This window comes from Equus asinus, chromosome 30 (assembly GCF_041296235.1).
Source record: "Equus asinus isolate D_3611 breed Donkey chromosome 30, EquAss-T2T_v2, whole genome shotgun sequence".
NCBI lineage: Eukaryota > Metazoa > Chordata > Mammalia > Perissodactyla > Equidae > Equus > Equus asinus.
Genome location: NC_091819.1, coordinates 24,213,665 through 24,228,628, shown reverse-complemented (window position 1 = coordinate 24,228,628; position 14,964 = coordinate 24,213,665). Strand labels below are relative to the sequence as shown.

Here is a 14,964-nt window from a genome sequence, read left to right as displayed (position 1 = left end):
GAATTATAGAGAAATGACACTCATAATCTCCTTAGAACATTTAAATAAAACAATTGAGGGGCCGGCCCAGTGGCACAGTGGTTAAGTGCACACGTTCCGCTTCGGCGGTACGGGGTTCACTGGTTCAGATCCTGGGTATGGACATGGCACTGCTTAGCAAGCCATGTTGTGGCAGGCGTCCCACATATAAAGTAGAGGAAGATGGGCACAGATGTTAGCTCAGGGCCAGTCTTCCTCAGAAAAAGGAGGAGAATTGGCAGATGTTAGCTCAGGGCTAATCTTCCTCGAAGAAAATAATAAATAAATAAAAAAAATTTAAAAAGATAATAATAATTGAGTAATATATATTTAACTATTCCTATAATTTTCTACTTATAGTAACACCTGATGTTTAATCTCATCAAATATCCATAAAGATGTATCAAAAATGAAGTCAAATCATACTTGGGATTGAGATGATATTTTTTGACAAAATGTAGATTTCTTTTTGCTACTCTATTACTCTATATTATTTAAAGCTTCTTCCTCAAAGTTTTGTAAAAGCCTCACTTGAATATGTTTGCTTGAAATTCTTTAGCTGTACAGAGTCAACATGTCAAATAACTTTTATACCATGTACGTATTTGGAATGCTGTTTTGCTGCAAGAGGCTGGAAACTTGGGCAGCACTCACTGTCATGCTTTTAAAAGGTAAAATACACCAGAGCCAGTGCTGTGCAGTGAGTGCACTGTGTCGCTGTTTCTTTTGTGAGAATTTGTATAGGCATAGGGACTCTCACAGAATCGACATACAATTTAGATACAGCAAATAACTTTGAATGCCCTTTCAACTCTACTTTTTATTTTTTTCTTTTTCTCCCCAAAGCCCCCGAGTACATAGTTGTGTATTCTTTGTTGTGGGTCCTTCTAGTTGTGGCATGTGGGACGCTGCCTCAGCATGGTTCGATGAGCAGTGCCATGTCCACACCCAGGATTCGAACCAACGAAACACTGGGCCGCCTGCAGCGGAGCGTGCAGACTTAACCACTCGGCCACGGGGCCAGCCCCTTTCAACTCTACTTTTAACCTCCAGGTCCCATGCAATGTTAGCACATACTTATTTGAAAATACTAGGTTACCACCTGAGTCTCTTACTCTTTGAGGTTTTCCCTTGTTCGAGTGCTTTCATAGAGTGAGATACTGGTGTCCCAGAAGATTGCCCTTTGAAATGCTATTGGTGTAGCATTGAGGGAGAGGAAAGAGAAGGAAGAAGACACAGAAATAACACTATTTATAAATGCAGTAGGACTATAGTGATTAGAAATCCCATTAAGAAAGTTATTCTATTGCTTAAATTAAAATATTCCAATTGAAATGTGTTAGAAATGTAGACAGCAGCCAAATATTGTGTCATGGACCCCTTTATCTCTCAGAGTAGGGACGGGGGGTGCAGATAGGAATCCTGTGCCTGACTTTTTCCTTTTTAGAGAGAAATTGTGGAAAATTAGTTCCTTTACTCTTTTGTGTGTTTAATAATTACAAGGTCCAGGGCAAGACATTCTGAATAATAAAAATTATCTATGGCTGGATTGTGGGTATTCAAATGGCTTAAATCTAGTAAGACATATATGTAAAAATATATAGTGTAGGGCAGTATTTGGGAAGGACTCTGTGTGGTGGTATAGACTGCTGTAGAGGAGTATGTTATCATATGGATCTTTTGGAATGGAGAAGTTAGAGAAGGCAAATTGAAGTGATTTTTGAGCCAGGAGTTCAAGAATTGCTAAGTGTCTTATAAAAATAATTACAGGACATTCACACCTTGGAAAGACCATAAGAGTTAGTGTTGAAAAGCAGTTTACGAAGTTCGCTTTGGAGAATTAAACTAATTATGTCATCACAAAATAATAGATAAAATGTCTTGAGGCGCAAAGGAAGGAATACCTACTTTACTGGTAATAGCTGCTTAATTTAAATAGTATATTAGTATACCTTAAAAAAAAAGTTCCCAACAGAAGAAGGTAGGCCATGTAAGAAATGGTGTATTGTGTGGATCCAGCACTTTCCAGGAAGACAACTTCCAGGAACTTGAACTTCTTGGTCATTAGAGCTGTGTCCTCTGCTGTGGGGTGGAGAGTCTTCACTGGGGTATACCACGGCTGAAGTGAACTCTTCTTTCAGTTATTCTCTCCTCACTGTCCGTGGAGCATAAAGATTGATAGGTGGCCTCAGCATCATAACTCATCGAAATTCCATTTCTGAACTTACTAACTGAATGACTTTTGACAAGATATGAGACTTGGTCTCTTCATTAGTATAATGGGACTAAAATTACCTCCCTGCTAAGGTATTGGTCTGAAGAGTTTAACTCAGGGCCTGGTATGTGACACTCAACAAAGCCGCGAACGTAATCTGTAATTTTATACTTACCAAGGGGCTGTAATCAGTAATTTCTAGATATCTTAATCATCTGAAACAGGCTGCATAGGACAGATGCGTAAGCATTCCAGGAACTAAATGAGATCTCCCCCTCGTAAGTTAGCACATCAGTATTCTCAAATGGCACTGGTTAGCATTAGTCTATGGTCAAGAACCTCATCGTTTCTGGGAGGTTTGGAAAAGTGCTGTTTCTGAACCTGCGGTCAGGCTATGGACCTGCTCACGTGAACCTGTCAGTGTTTAAAGCCAGCCTGGGAGAGTTCTTGGGAAGCAATAATGGGTAACTTTTATTGAGCACTGACTGTGGGCCAAGACCTCTGCTAAGCACGGTCCTTGCCGTGTTGTCTAAGCCTCAAAAATGGCTCTTTGAGGTAGGTGTTACGGTTCTCCACTTTTACAGATGAGGAAATTGAAGCTTGGAAATGCTAGGGAACTTCTGAGGTCACACAGTTTGTTAAATGGCAGAGCCGGGAATTGAGCCCTGGTCTGCCTGTGCTTTCAGCCATGATGCTGTGCTGCACAGGATTCAAATCAGGACAACGTGGTTTCACATCCAGTTCTACTTCTTTCCAGGAATATGGTCTTAAACAAGCTATTTCCAAGCCTCAGATTCTTCATCTAAAAGACAGAGTGAATTCCTCCATGTAGGCTTGTTTTGGAGGATTAGAAATAAGGTCTGTAAAGTACCCGGCACAGTTTCTAATGCATGGTAGAGACTCCCCACGAGGTGGTGGTTATTGTTTAGGGCTTCCTAGACTGCATTCTACCTGCCACTGTCCCCCTTGGCATGTGACCTCTGTGTCTCTTTAAGGTAAAAACTGAGGCTGTTACCAGTTTTAAGGGCTGGCATTTGTCCTACATAGCCACATAAATTTCGTGTCACTATTTTTATTGTGATAAAATAGATATAACATAAAATAGGCCATTTTAACCATTTTTTTAAATTAATAAACTTTATTTTTCAGAGCAGTTTTAGTTTCACAGCAAAATAGAGTGGAAAGTACAGAGTTCTCATAAAATTCCTTGCCCCTACACAAGCACAACCTCCCCCGGTATGGACATCTTGCATCACAGGGTACAGTTGTTACAATCACTGAATCTACAATGACACGTCATTATCATCCAAAGTCCATCGTTTGCATTAAGATTCGCTCAGAGAAGGTTATACATTCTGTGGGTTTTGATAAATGTATAATGCTGTGTCTCCACCATTATAGTATCATACGGAATTGTTTGACTGCTCTAAGAGTCTTTTGTGCTCTACCTATTCATCCCTCCCTCCCCACCCCAACCCCTGGCAACCACTGATCTTTTTTCTGTCTCCATAGTTTTGTCTTTTCCAGAATTTCGTGTATAGTTAGAATCATGCAGTCTGTGGCCTTTTCAGATTGGCCTCTTTCTCTTAGTATTATGTACTTATGGTTCCTCTATGTCTTTTCATAACTTGACGACTCATTTCTTTTTAGTTGTTGGATTACCACCATTTATTTATCCATTCACCTACTGAAGGACATCTCAGTTGCTTCTAAGTTTGGCTACTATAAATAAAGCTGTTATAAACATCCATGTGCAGGTTTTTGTGTGGACATAAGTTTCACTTTACTTGGGTAAATTACAAGGAGTGCCATTACTGAACCATATGGTAAGAGTATGTTTAGTTTTGTAGGAAACTGCCAAACTGTCCTTCAAAGCGTCTGTACCATTTTGCATTCCCACCAACAATGCATGAGAGTTCCTGTTGCTCCACATTCTCAACAGCATTTGGTGTTGTCAGTGTTCTGGATTTTGACCATTCTAATAGGTGTGTAGTGATATCTCATTGTTGTTTTAGTTTGCAATTCTCTATTGACATACAGTGTTGAGCATCTTTTCATGTGCTTATTTGCTGTCTGTGTATCTTTTTTTGGTGAGCTGTCTATTCTTGTCCTTTGCCCATTTTCATCAGGTTGTTCATTTTCTGATTGTTGAGTTTTAAGAGTTTATTGTATATTTTGGATGTGTCTTTATCAGATGTGTCTTGTGCAAATATTTTCTCCCAGTCTGTGGTTTGTCTTCTCATTCTCTTGACATTGTCTTCCTTGTAACTATTTTTAGGTGTACAATTCAGTGGCATTAATTACTTTCCCACGGTTGTGCAGCCATCACCACTGTTTCCAAATCTTCTCTGTCACCCTAAGCAAAGACTCCATAACTGTTAAGCAATAACTCCCTTTTCCTCTAGCCCTCAGCCCCTAGTAACCACTAATCTACTTTCTATCTCTATGAATTTGCCTATTCCAGATATTTCATGTAAGTGGAATCATACAATATTTTTCCTTTTGTGTCTTGGCTTCTTTTAGTTAGCATAATGTTTCTAAGTTTCATTCATGTTATAGCATGTATCAGAACTTCATTGCTTTTTATGGCTGAATAATATTCCATTGTATGAACATACCACATTTTGTTTATCTGTTTACCCATGAATGGACTTTGGGATTTTTCCACTGTTTTAGTCACATGCACTTTAAAAGTCCTTTGAGTTTGAATTCTCTCCTGATAGTGATCCTGAAGACACTTCATTAAAATAATAACTTTTTAAATAAAAAATTATACTTTATTTAGAATTTCTTTTAGGTCTGCACTAAGTTATTCTAGTCTAGTTAAATCATTTTACTTTCTATATTACATACCTATCAGTGGAGATATGTACTATACTATTAAAGAAAATGATACCAGCCGGGTTTAGATATTTTTAGGTTTGCCAAGCAATTCTTTTATGTCTGAATCAAATAAAATATTCCAGTTGCAAATTATGTTGAAAGCATATGATGCAATCAGTATAGGGGTAATGTTTTATTTTGTACTTTCTTTTCATGTTTTAAAGAATTGTGCTTTATGTGTTTCTAAGGAGTAAGCATTTGTTTGTTAATTAGAAGAATTTAAAAAGTCCTATCACTGAGGTTTTTTCCAGAATTACTGGAATATTATATTTGATTCAAACCCCAAAATAATACTTGGCAAGCATAAAAATATATAAATCTGGTTGGCATAATTTTCCTTAAAATGTAATCTATTTTTGGATAATAAGAGGGCATAAAACATGACTAAGAAAGGGCTTGTAATCTATTATGTAGATCTTTAAAATGTTAGCAGGGTCTTTGGAACAGATGTAGATTTTTCCAAGTCTAAACTAGAGCCTAGAGTTAATCATAGCCCTCTTTTTTTTAAAGTTGTATAACAGGAATTTGTTGACACTTCTAAGGTACTTTTCTAGGGCTTATTTTTAGAAAATAAAAAATGTAATGAGAATATAGTGTAAAAAATGCTACCTGAATTTATCCTCACATGCCTTTTCTCGATTTATTGAAAAAAAAATGTCTTTAAGTGTTTTCATTTGCAAATATTGCTGCTGTTTTGGCCAAACAAGGACTTATACAACTAACTTTCGTTTGTCTGGTAAGTATCCAGGGATAACATAAGTGATTCATTTTAACAGATAAAACCTCATTTAACTAGTAATTTATTTTGTTAAGGCAGTGATCCCAACAAAATGTGCATTAAAATCACCTGGAGAACTTAGAAAAACATGTCAGTACCTGGACTCAATCCTCTGATTTAATAGGTCTAGGATAGAATTTGGACAAGCTCCACAGGTAATAAACATGCAGCCAGGGTTGAGAACCATTGTATTCAAGCAAGAACTAGGTGAGGTGGGGTGGGGTTGAAAGTGGGAAAGAGGTATAGGAATGAGCTTCAGTCATTTCCTTCTCTTCCCTACTTACAGCCAAGCACCACAAGAGAAGAGGAAAATCAAAGATCACTCAGAATCCAGAGTTTAGAAAATGAAGTAGCTTTTCTCTTTTTGTCGTTGTAGACATGGAAGGACTTTAGTGAAACTTAAATGGTTCAACAAAAGATGCTCTAATGGATGACAGTGAAACTCCTACATATAATCTGCAGATAGAACCACAAGATGGATGTCATCCTGGCGACGGTGTGGAAAGTAGAGTAACACTCTTGCCTTGTGCCTCAGACGAAAATGAAAATCAGCTTGATGGGACTGGGCATGAGCATCTAACCAGCAGTGACAGTGCCATGGGCAAACCGGAAGTGCTTGAGCAGGACAGTCTCAACAATAATGAAAGCTGCACACCAAGCTGTGAGGTGGCTGCAAGTGAGAACTCGGAAAACACTCCTTGTGAAGGCCCCAAAGATGGACAGACTTTCTTGGGAAAGGACAAAAAAGTACCCGGAAAAAGAACTTTAAGAAGCAAAAGAGGCACTGCTAAGAAGATGCCACAAGGTATTTTTTTTAATTACTATTTAACTAGTCTTTAAAAATAAGCCGTCTTCCCATCCCATACTGTGTATTCTGTCCTGCATCTTGCTTTTCTTCTGTTAAGATATTCCAGAGCTAGTTCTGAAGTAGCACGTATAGATCCAGCTGGGTGGTATGCCAAGCCTGTGATGTGCCTCCACAGTATTCCATTTTACGGCTGTACCATCATTTATTTAGCTACTTCTTTATGGCTCTTCCCAGTGCTGAAATTGACATTCTTTGTACATGTTTTGTTCATGTTTTCACACTAAGTATTTTAAATATATAGTCTCCTTGCTTTATAAATTAGACTGTTTTCTACCAATATCAGCCTTAAACATTTCCTTCTGTTGTCACTGTGCTTTGATCTCTAACCTGTGAGTTTATGTGCTAGTGCAATCTTACCTCTTTATAGGATCTTTCCATCTCACTCAGTGGGTGAATGATATACATTCACATATATTAATATACTTAACATATATCATATACCAATGTTGAATAGGATATCTAGCTTTGATTATCTATAATCACTTTGGTTACAGAGTAATTCAGAGTATTTCTCATTTGATATATAATTTGGCAAAGTTTGGAACTATGGACTTTTTTACATGGCACCTTTGGGAAAAGGCGGCTTCTGATTATTCTTTTCTTTTCTTTTTTTAAGTTCTGCCATCTCCAGGTAATTTCTTTCTTTCTTTCTTTTTTTAAAGATTGGCCCTGGGCTAACAACTCTTGCCAGTTTTCTTTTTTTTATTTCTTCTTCTTCTTCTCCCCAAAGCCCCCCAGTACATAGCTGTATATTCTAGTGGTAGGTCCTTCTAATTCTGCCATGTGGGATGCTGCCTCAGCATCGCTTGATGAGCGGTGCTAGGTCAGTGCCCAGGATCCGAACCAGTGAAACCTTGGGCTGCCAAAATGGAGCATGCAAACTTAACCACTCACCCATGGAGCCAGCCCCAACTTCTGATTATTTTTGATCAGAAACATGTGGTACGTCCTAGACTGGGACTCCTGAGTGTAGCGACACTACATCTAAGCCAGCAGTCTTTGCATTAAGGCCCTCATGAATGAACTGGAATGTCTTCTCTCATCTTCTGGTTTCTTCTGCTTCTTTGGATGATTAGAAATACAGTCAATCTATCCATATCCTGTATTTTATGTTTTTTTGGGGTTTTTTTTGAGGACGGTTAGCCCTGAGCTAACATCTGCTGCCAGTCCTTTTCTTTTTGCTGAGGAAGACTGGCCCTGAGCTAACATCCGTGCTCATCTTCCTCTACTTTATATGTGGGACACCTACCACAGCGTGGCTTGCCAAGCGATGCCTTGTCCGCACCCAGGATCCGAAGCAGTGAACCCCGGCTGGAATGTGCGCTCTTAACCGCTGTGCCACTGGGCCAGCCCCTATTTGTATTTTTTTATTTGGAGTAAAAGATGAAACTTTCCAGTTTCTACAAATCAATCCTTACTTATTCAGTGAGGTAACTTGGTAACTTTTTAATGTAACTCATAATTTGGCTTTCCAGTTAACTGACTGCTTTGTCTTTGCTTTTCCCTAGTAGACTTAAAGCAAATTAAAATAATTTTTGACAAGAGATTGAAAGTATTTTCTTAGAAGACCTAAGGGTAAACCAATGATGTATCGAGTGCTTTGTTAGTAGCAACCCTGTTTACAGCAGAGAGGTACCCTACCTGGTCTTTTTGTGCCATCCTCTCCCCTTCCAGCACTATATCAGACTATGCTCCACTGCTATGCATAGGATTTTCATGGCCAGTTTTTTAGGAAGTATGTGCCAGGTCCTTCTTCCTAGTCTTTCTTAGTCTGGAAACTCCTCTGAAACCTGTCCACCATGGGTGACCCTGCTGCTGTTTGAAATCCCAGTGGTATGACTTTCAACATCACAACAACATGCAGCTGCCACAGTATGACAGCCGACAGATGAGTGGTTTGCCCTGAGCGGGTAACGAACCCAGGCCACAGCAGTGAGAGTACCAAATCTTAACCACTAGACCACCTGGGCTGCCTGTATACAGTGCTATTTGTGTATAAATTGATTTATTCTATACCTGTAATTCAAGGGCAGTTTGTGCCTCTCTAATCTGATCTTGTGATGTTTTTAAAAACTGAGACCTAGTTGCATATGTACAAAGGTCAGTCGTAGCTTCAAGATTATGGCTCCTTTTATTCCTTCCTTGACCTTCTTCCAGTTTCCTTAGGTGTGATTGTATAAATTAAACTTACTTAGTACTTGTTGTTATCCAGTGAGCAGATGTGTAGAATTACTATCTCCTAATGCATTTGAAATATATGATTTATAAAGCTTAGTCTTTATACAAATTATTTTGTAAAGTTATTTTATATATCTTATATAAAATGAGTTTAAGAGTGTAAGAAAATGCAATTAGGAGTTGTAAAACCAAAATTCAAATCTTGCTTTTGGTTCTAGGTCACTTGGTGTACTTAACCATTCTGTACTTCAGTTTTCTCATCTGTGTAGGGATGATGTTCATCTACATATATCTATAAAATTCCTTACTGAGCTGTGAGTGTCTTAGCTTTCTGAATAGCCTTGGCATAGTCTACACTCAATTAAAATTTGGTGATTCACCTCTAGTTTATCTATAGAGTTTCTTATGTGTAAGGGGTACATTTTTATTTGTACTTTGTGTTTTGTTAAATTAAAAGAAGGTAAGTGTGAGTGGGCAAAAGAATTTTAAACTGAATGGAAGGATTCTTTTGAGGGTAGAATTATCCCTTTCTAGACCGGGAAGGGGTCTAGAATGGGAAGCTTTAGGATTGCCTGGAGAGCTTTCCTCGGTTTACCTCGAGAGATCACTGAAGCCTGTCCTCTCTCAGTACATATTGAATCACCAAGTCCCAGTGATTGTATCTCCCTGTGATCTCACTAGTTGGTCTCTTTCTCTCCATCTCCACTGCCATAGTTCAGCAGCATCGTCTTTTAGCTGGAGTACCACAAAAGCTGCCTAAAGATGTCTCCCATCTTATTTCTCCCTAATCCATTCTCTGTGTCAAAACTAACAATGCAGAGAGTTTATACTTAGGGGTGTAGACATGGGCATGTTTCTGAATCATAAAGTAACTCTATGTTTAACTTTTTGAGGACCTGCCAAACTGTTTTCCAAAGTGGCTACAGTATTTTACGTTCCCACCACAATATATGAGGGTTTCTCCACGTCTTTTCCAACATTTGTTGATATCTGACTCTTTGATTATTGTTACAGTTTTTTTATTGAGATATTGTTTACCTGCCATAAAATTCACCTTTATCAAGTGTACAACTTAGTGGTTTTAGCATATTCACAAAGTTGTACAACCATCACTAGTATCTAATTCTAGAAAATGTTATCCCCCTAAAAAGAAACCCTGTACCCATTGGCAGCCACTCCCCATTCCTTGCTCCCCCCAGCCCCTGGCAACCACTAGCCCATAAATTTTATATGGTTTAAGAGACAAGTTCAGATTAAGTGTCTGATTGTTGCCATAACAACACACTTCAGTTATTTACTCAGTCACCATAGTATCTAAGCATTTGACAAAACAGTTCAGCAAATGGCAGGAAGCCTGAGACAGGCACAGATGGAAATTGAAGAAGGAAGACCATTCCAGATTGACTTGCCAGTATTCAGTGCCCTGACTTCTTCCACTGGAGGCCTTCACAGAGTGGCCAGCTGGGAGGTGACAAGGAGGGCCTGAAAACTGGAGGAAAACAAACTTGGAAATGGATCTGGGGCCTGCAGTCAGGCTTGTCTAGCGAGAAGAACAAAGGTTTTGGGTTTGAATATTGGCTCTACCTGTTCCTACCTATATGACCTTAGAAAAGTACCTCTTTCTTTGTCTGTAGGAGGGCTGATCCTACGTGTCTTGCAGGACTGTTCTTAGAATAAGCGATGTGTGTAGAGCACTTTGTAAGAGAACCCAACGTGCAGTAAGTGCTTCTAAGTGGTAGTTGTTGTCTTTGTGTGTGTCACAAGATATTTTTTGAGTGGCATAACTAGAAGTAGTATTCAGCAAAATTAAGAGGTTGGTTTAATTTGGCTTTAAGCCCATCTTACTTACCTCTTTTGTCAGTAATTTTCTTATCTCCTGAAATCTTTTTAATATTCTCTTTTTAGACTTACCTTTCTCTACCTCTCTCCCCTAATGTGTGTTCCTAAAAACATATTCTCAGTGCCGTTCTATTTTTATGTCAGGTATAACACACCTACTGGCATATTAACTGATACCTAAAGTAAGGTGATGCCATAAGACTACTAAAGGTATATTTGCGTTTTACATATCTGGCTTCCACCATAGTAGAAGCTTTAGAGCTGGCCTCTAAACTCGAATGCCTGGTGGAGTCAGTTGAGTAATTTATATGCTCATAGTTCTGGCCAGGATTGAGATCCTTGGGATTGATGTGGACTATGGTGAACAGGAGTGTGCATACCCTACCCTAGTACATTCAAATTAATACATGTAAACGGCTGGCTAAACTTCTATACGAAGAGTGATAAGTCCTGGGATTGATATTTTGAGATTGTAACCCATTATGTTCTTCAGGTAGGTTAATGGACAATTTAACTCTCTTATAGTCTATATACTAAATCTCCATAATTCTGAAGTCCAGTTTTCTTTATCTCTTCTCCTGGTATATATTCCAGCTCTTTTAAACTAAAATTTCTTTGGAAAGTGACCTGCCGAAACAGTAGCCTTTTTTTGCTCTTCTCTCATTAAGCGATCGATCAGTGAAGACATCATATCTCCTGTGAAAGGTAGCTGTTCCCTATGTAAGAACAGAATAAAAGAGTTCCTAATTTACATAGTTTCAAATGATTTTAGAGTCAGAAGGGACTTTAAGGTCACTAGCCAAAATTCCCTTAAAAAAAAAAAAAAGCCCCAATATTGAAACTGTATTAGTTTTCTATTGTTGTTGTAACAAATTACTACAAACTTAGTGGCTTAAAACACACACAAATTTATTATCTTACAGTTCTGTAGTCAGATATCTGATGTGGGTCTCACTGAGCTAAAATCAAGGTGTCAGCAGGGCTACATTCCTTCCTTGAGGCTCCAGGGGAGAATCAGCTTCCTTGCCTTTTCCATCTTCTAGAGGCTGCCTGCATTCCTCAGCTTGTGGTACCCTCTCTCCATCTTCAAAGCCAGCAAGGTGTGTCAGCATGTAAGTCCTTCTCTGTCTCCCTCTTCCATGTTTAAGGATTCTTGTGATTACATTGGGCCCACCCAGGAATTTAGGACAATCTCTCCTTTTAAAGGTCAACTGATTAGCAACCTAATTCCATCTGCAGCCTTAATTCCCCTTTGCAATGTAGTATAACATATTTATAGGTTCTGGGGATTGGGGCATGGATGTCTTTTGGGACCATTATTCTGCCTCCCACAAAAAGGTTTTAATTAAGATAGACTAGATGATGACTTTGCATAACAGAAGAATTCTTCCCTTTATAAAATTTTTCTTACATTATTTTGTGTAACTACACATGGTTACTTATTCAACAGGAATTTATTGAGCATTGAATGACAGGCACTATAAAACTATTGGGGAACCTGCCTTTGAGTTTTTTATGCTTGAGTACAGGAGCCAAGTAACTAGCAAGTGCAGACTAGCAAGATAGGAGTCATGACTGGTGCTAAGTAAGCACATGACTGTGGATGTACACCATCCTAGGGGGGTTATGGAAGGTTTCCAGGAGGAAATGATCTCAAGCTGAGATAGGACAAATAAGTGCTGGCCAAGTAAAGGAGATATGGGGATGGAAGGGAGAGGAAGGGCATTAGAGGTAGCAGGCACACCATGGACTAAAGTCCAAAAGACAAGAAGAGAGTCCCCTATGTTTAGGAAACTGTCAATATTCAGTTTGGCTGCAACAGAATGAAACAGGAGAATGAAGCTAGGGGAAATAGTAGAGAGTAGAGCAGTAGAGAGATTAAAGTTCAAAAGATTAGCAAGATCCAGGTTATAAAGGACCTTTTGTGTTATAATAACCAGTTTGGGCCTTCCCAACAGGTTTGAACAAAAGAGTGACGTGATCTGAGTTGCTTTTTTAAGAAAGATTGCTCAGTCTGCAGTGTGAAGAATGAGAACTGCAAGGTTAGAGACGGTGCAACCAGTTAAGGGGCTTTTGCAATAATCTATGCAAGGGGTGCTGCTAGTGATCTATACAGAGGGAGAAGCTGGAAAAAAATAAGTGGATTCAAAGTTATTAAGGAGGTAGAATTGACTGGAGTGATGATAGATTAGGTATGAAAAAAGAGGCCAGGATAATCCCCAGTTGTCTGGTTTAGGCACCAGATGCATGGTAGTACCACTTACTGAGGCTGGGAATACAGAGAGGCAAGGAGCAGTCTGGGGAGAGGAGGGCAAAGGCAGTGTGATGATTTGGAGTCAGATGTTTGGGGTCCCTTAGACATCAAAGTGGACATGTTGAAGAAGCTGTTGGTCGAGATCTCAGGACAGTGATCTTGGCCAGAGATGTAAATTTGGGAGAGCTAGAAAAGATCCTGAAAATGACCTACCTTAACCCCTTAACTTTTACAAATGAGGAAATTAAGTCTTAATCTAGAAAGTGCCTTTTCCCTCTTAGCAGGAGAGAGGGTAAGAATTAGGATGTGAATCCAGGAATCTTAATGAGTCAAAATGTGTTTTCTGTGCAGCAGAACCCTACTTCTGCTGAACAGTGAGGTTCTCATGATAGGATTAATGATAGTAATGGTAATTCACCAACTTTTATTGATTTTCCTACTGTGTAAATATTTGCCAGGCGTTAACAGTGCCTACGGTGACGACAAGACAGATCTTGCCCTTACCTTCATGGAATCCTCATAAGTTAGTGAGAAGGCAGGTGTTAAATAATAAAATTATTACGAGAGTACATAGTGCTTGAAGTCAGTTCTGGGAGCTGTGCTTTGGGGCAGGAGGGAGCACTGCTTGCTTATGGAACTGACACAAGTTCACTCTGTGTTGAATGGAGAGAGCAGTGTGGAGGATGATAGGAGATGTGCTTGAAGTGTGATCCCCTGGGTATTCTGACAGCTAATGAAAGAAAACCCTTTAGTGGAAAGCTCAGCTTGGGGTTGATAGTTGGGGTAACATATCCCTTACTACTTTTGTTTTCCCTTAATTATTTTATTGAGGTCATATTGTTTTATAACATTGTGTAATTTCAGGTGTACATTATTGTATATCAATTTCTGTTTAGATTGCATCGTGCTCACACCAATAGTCTAGTTTTTATTCATCACATACGTATGTGCTCCCTTAGCTGGTTCACCCACCCCCCGACCCCCTTCCCCTCTGGGAAGTCACGAAAGACCATATATTATATGATTCCATTTATATGAAATGTCCAGGATAGGCATTCCATAGAGACAGAAGTAGATTAGTGGCTGCCTAGGGCTGGGGAAGTTGGGGGAAATGGAGGAAGTGGGGATGACAGCTAAGGAGTGCAGGTTTCTTTTTCGGGTAATGAAAACATTCTAAACTTGGTTGTGGTGATGGTTGCAACAACACTGAATATACTAAAGCCATTGAACTGTATGTACGCTTTAAATGGGTGAATTGTATGTTATGTGAATTATAGTAAAACTAACTGTTAAAAAAAAAAAGCAGATGGCGTGGTAGTTGGTTTGGTGATATGTAGAAGCAGTTGGGATATAGTCCTTGTCTCTACAAAATTTAAAGATTACTACTGTAACAGAATTTGATGTAACATAATTGGCTGTAAACTTTACGATGAAATGCCATTCAGTGTATTTCTCTGTGTTTAACTTTACTGAACGTTCAGAGTTAGCTCCTGGCTTTCTAAATCTTCCTTTCTCATATGAGTCCACCAATGCAAAGAGAATCTCAGATGTCAGTAGTTTTTAAAGAATTATAGAATATTGATGGAGGGGATCCCTTTAAGGACACTTTAGCAATTTGGTTTCCTTTGGATATTTAGGTTCTCCCCCTTCTTCCACAAAACAGATACTATTTTTAAGTTTTGAGCTTAAATATATACCTTTGCATTTGTTAGAGAAACAAAATATGTACATTTTGAGACTTACAAGAAAATCATATACTTTATGTAAGTTTACATAAAATTTGAGAATTTTATTTATCTTTATCCTGGAGAACCAATGAGTATTTTATATATCATAGATGATGAATTCAGTGTGCTTGGAATGAACTGGAAAGTGTGGTAAAATTTAGCCATTTTGACATTATAAAGTTAGTGTATTCTAATGGACAAACA

The 14,964-nt window shown here is 38.7% G+C and overlaps 1 protein-coding gene across 7 annotated transcripts in view; it reads left to right on the top strand.

Annotated features, from left to right (window-relative positions):
* Positions 1–14,964, top strand: part of CNST (consortin, connexin sorting protein) — a 113,845-nt gene that overhangs the window by 38,724 nt on the left and 60,157 nt on the right. For 2 of the 7 annotated variants that reach the window (XM_070501700.1, XM_070501698.1), the window contains exons 2-3: positions 6,271–6,699; positions 11,823–11,879. In XM_070501700.1, the coding sequence (XP_070357801.1) occupies positions 6,321–6,699; positions 11,823–11,879 (436 nt within the window). In that variant the 5' untranslated portion in view covers positions 6,271–6,320. Of the gene's footprint in view, positions 1–6,180; positions 6,700–11,822; positions 11,880–14,964 lie in introns of all 7 variants that reach the window. The other 5 variants (XM_014840124.3, XM_014840115.3, XM_070501702.1 and 2 more) reach the window with 3 other exon arrangements.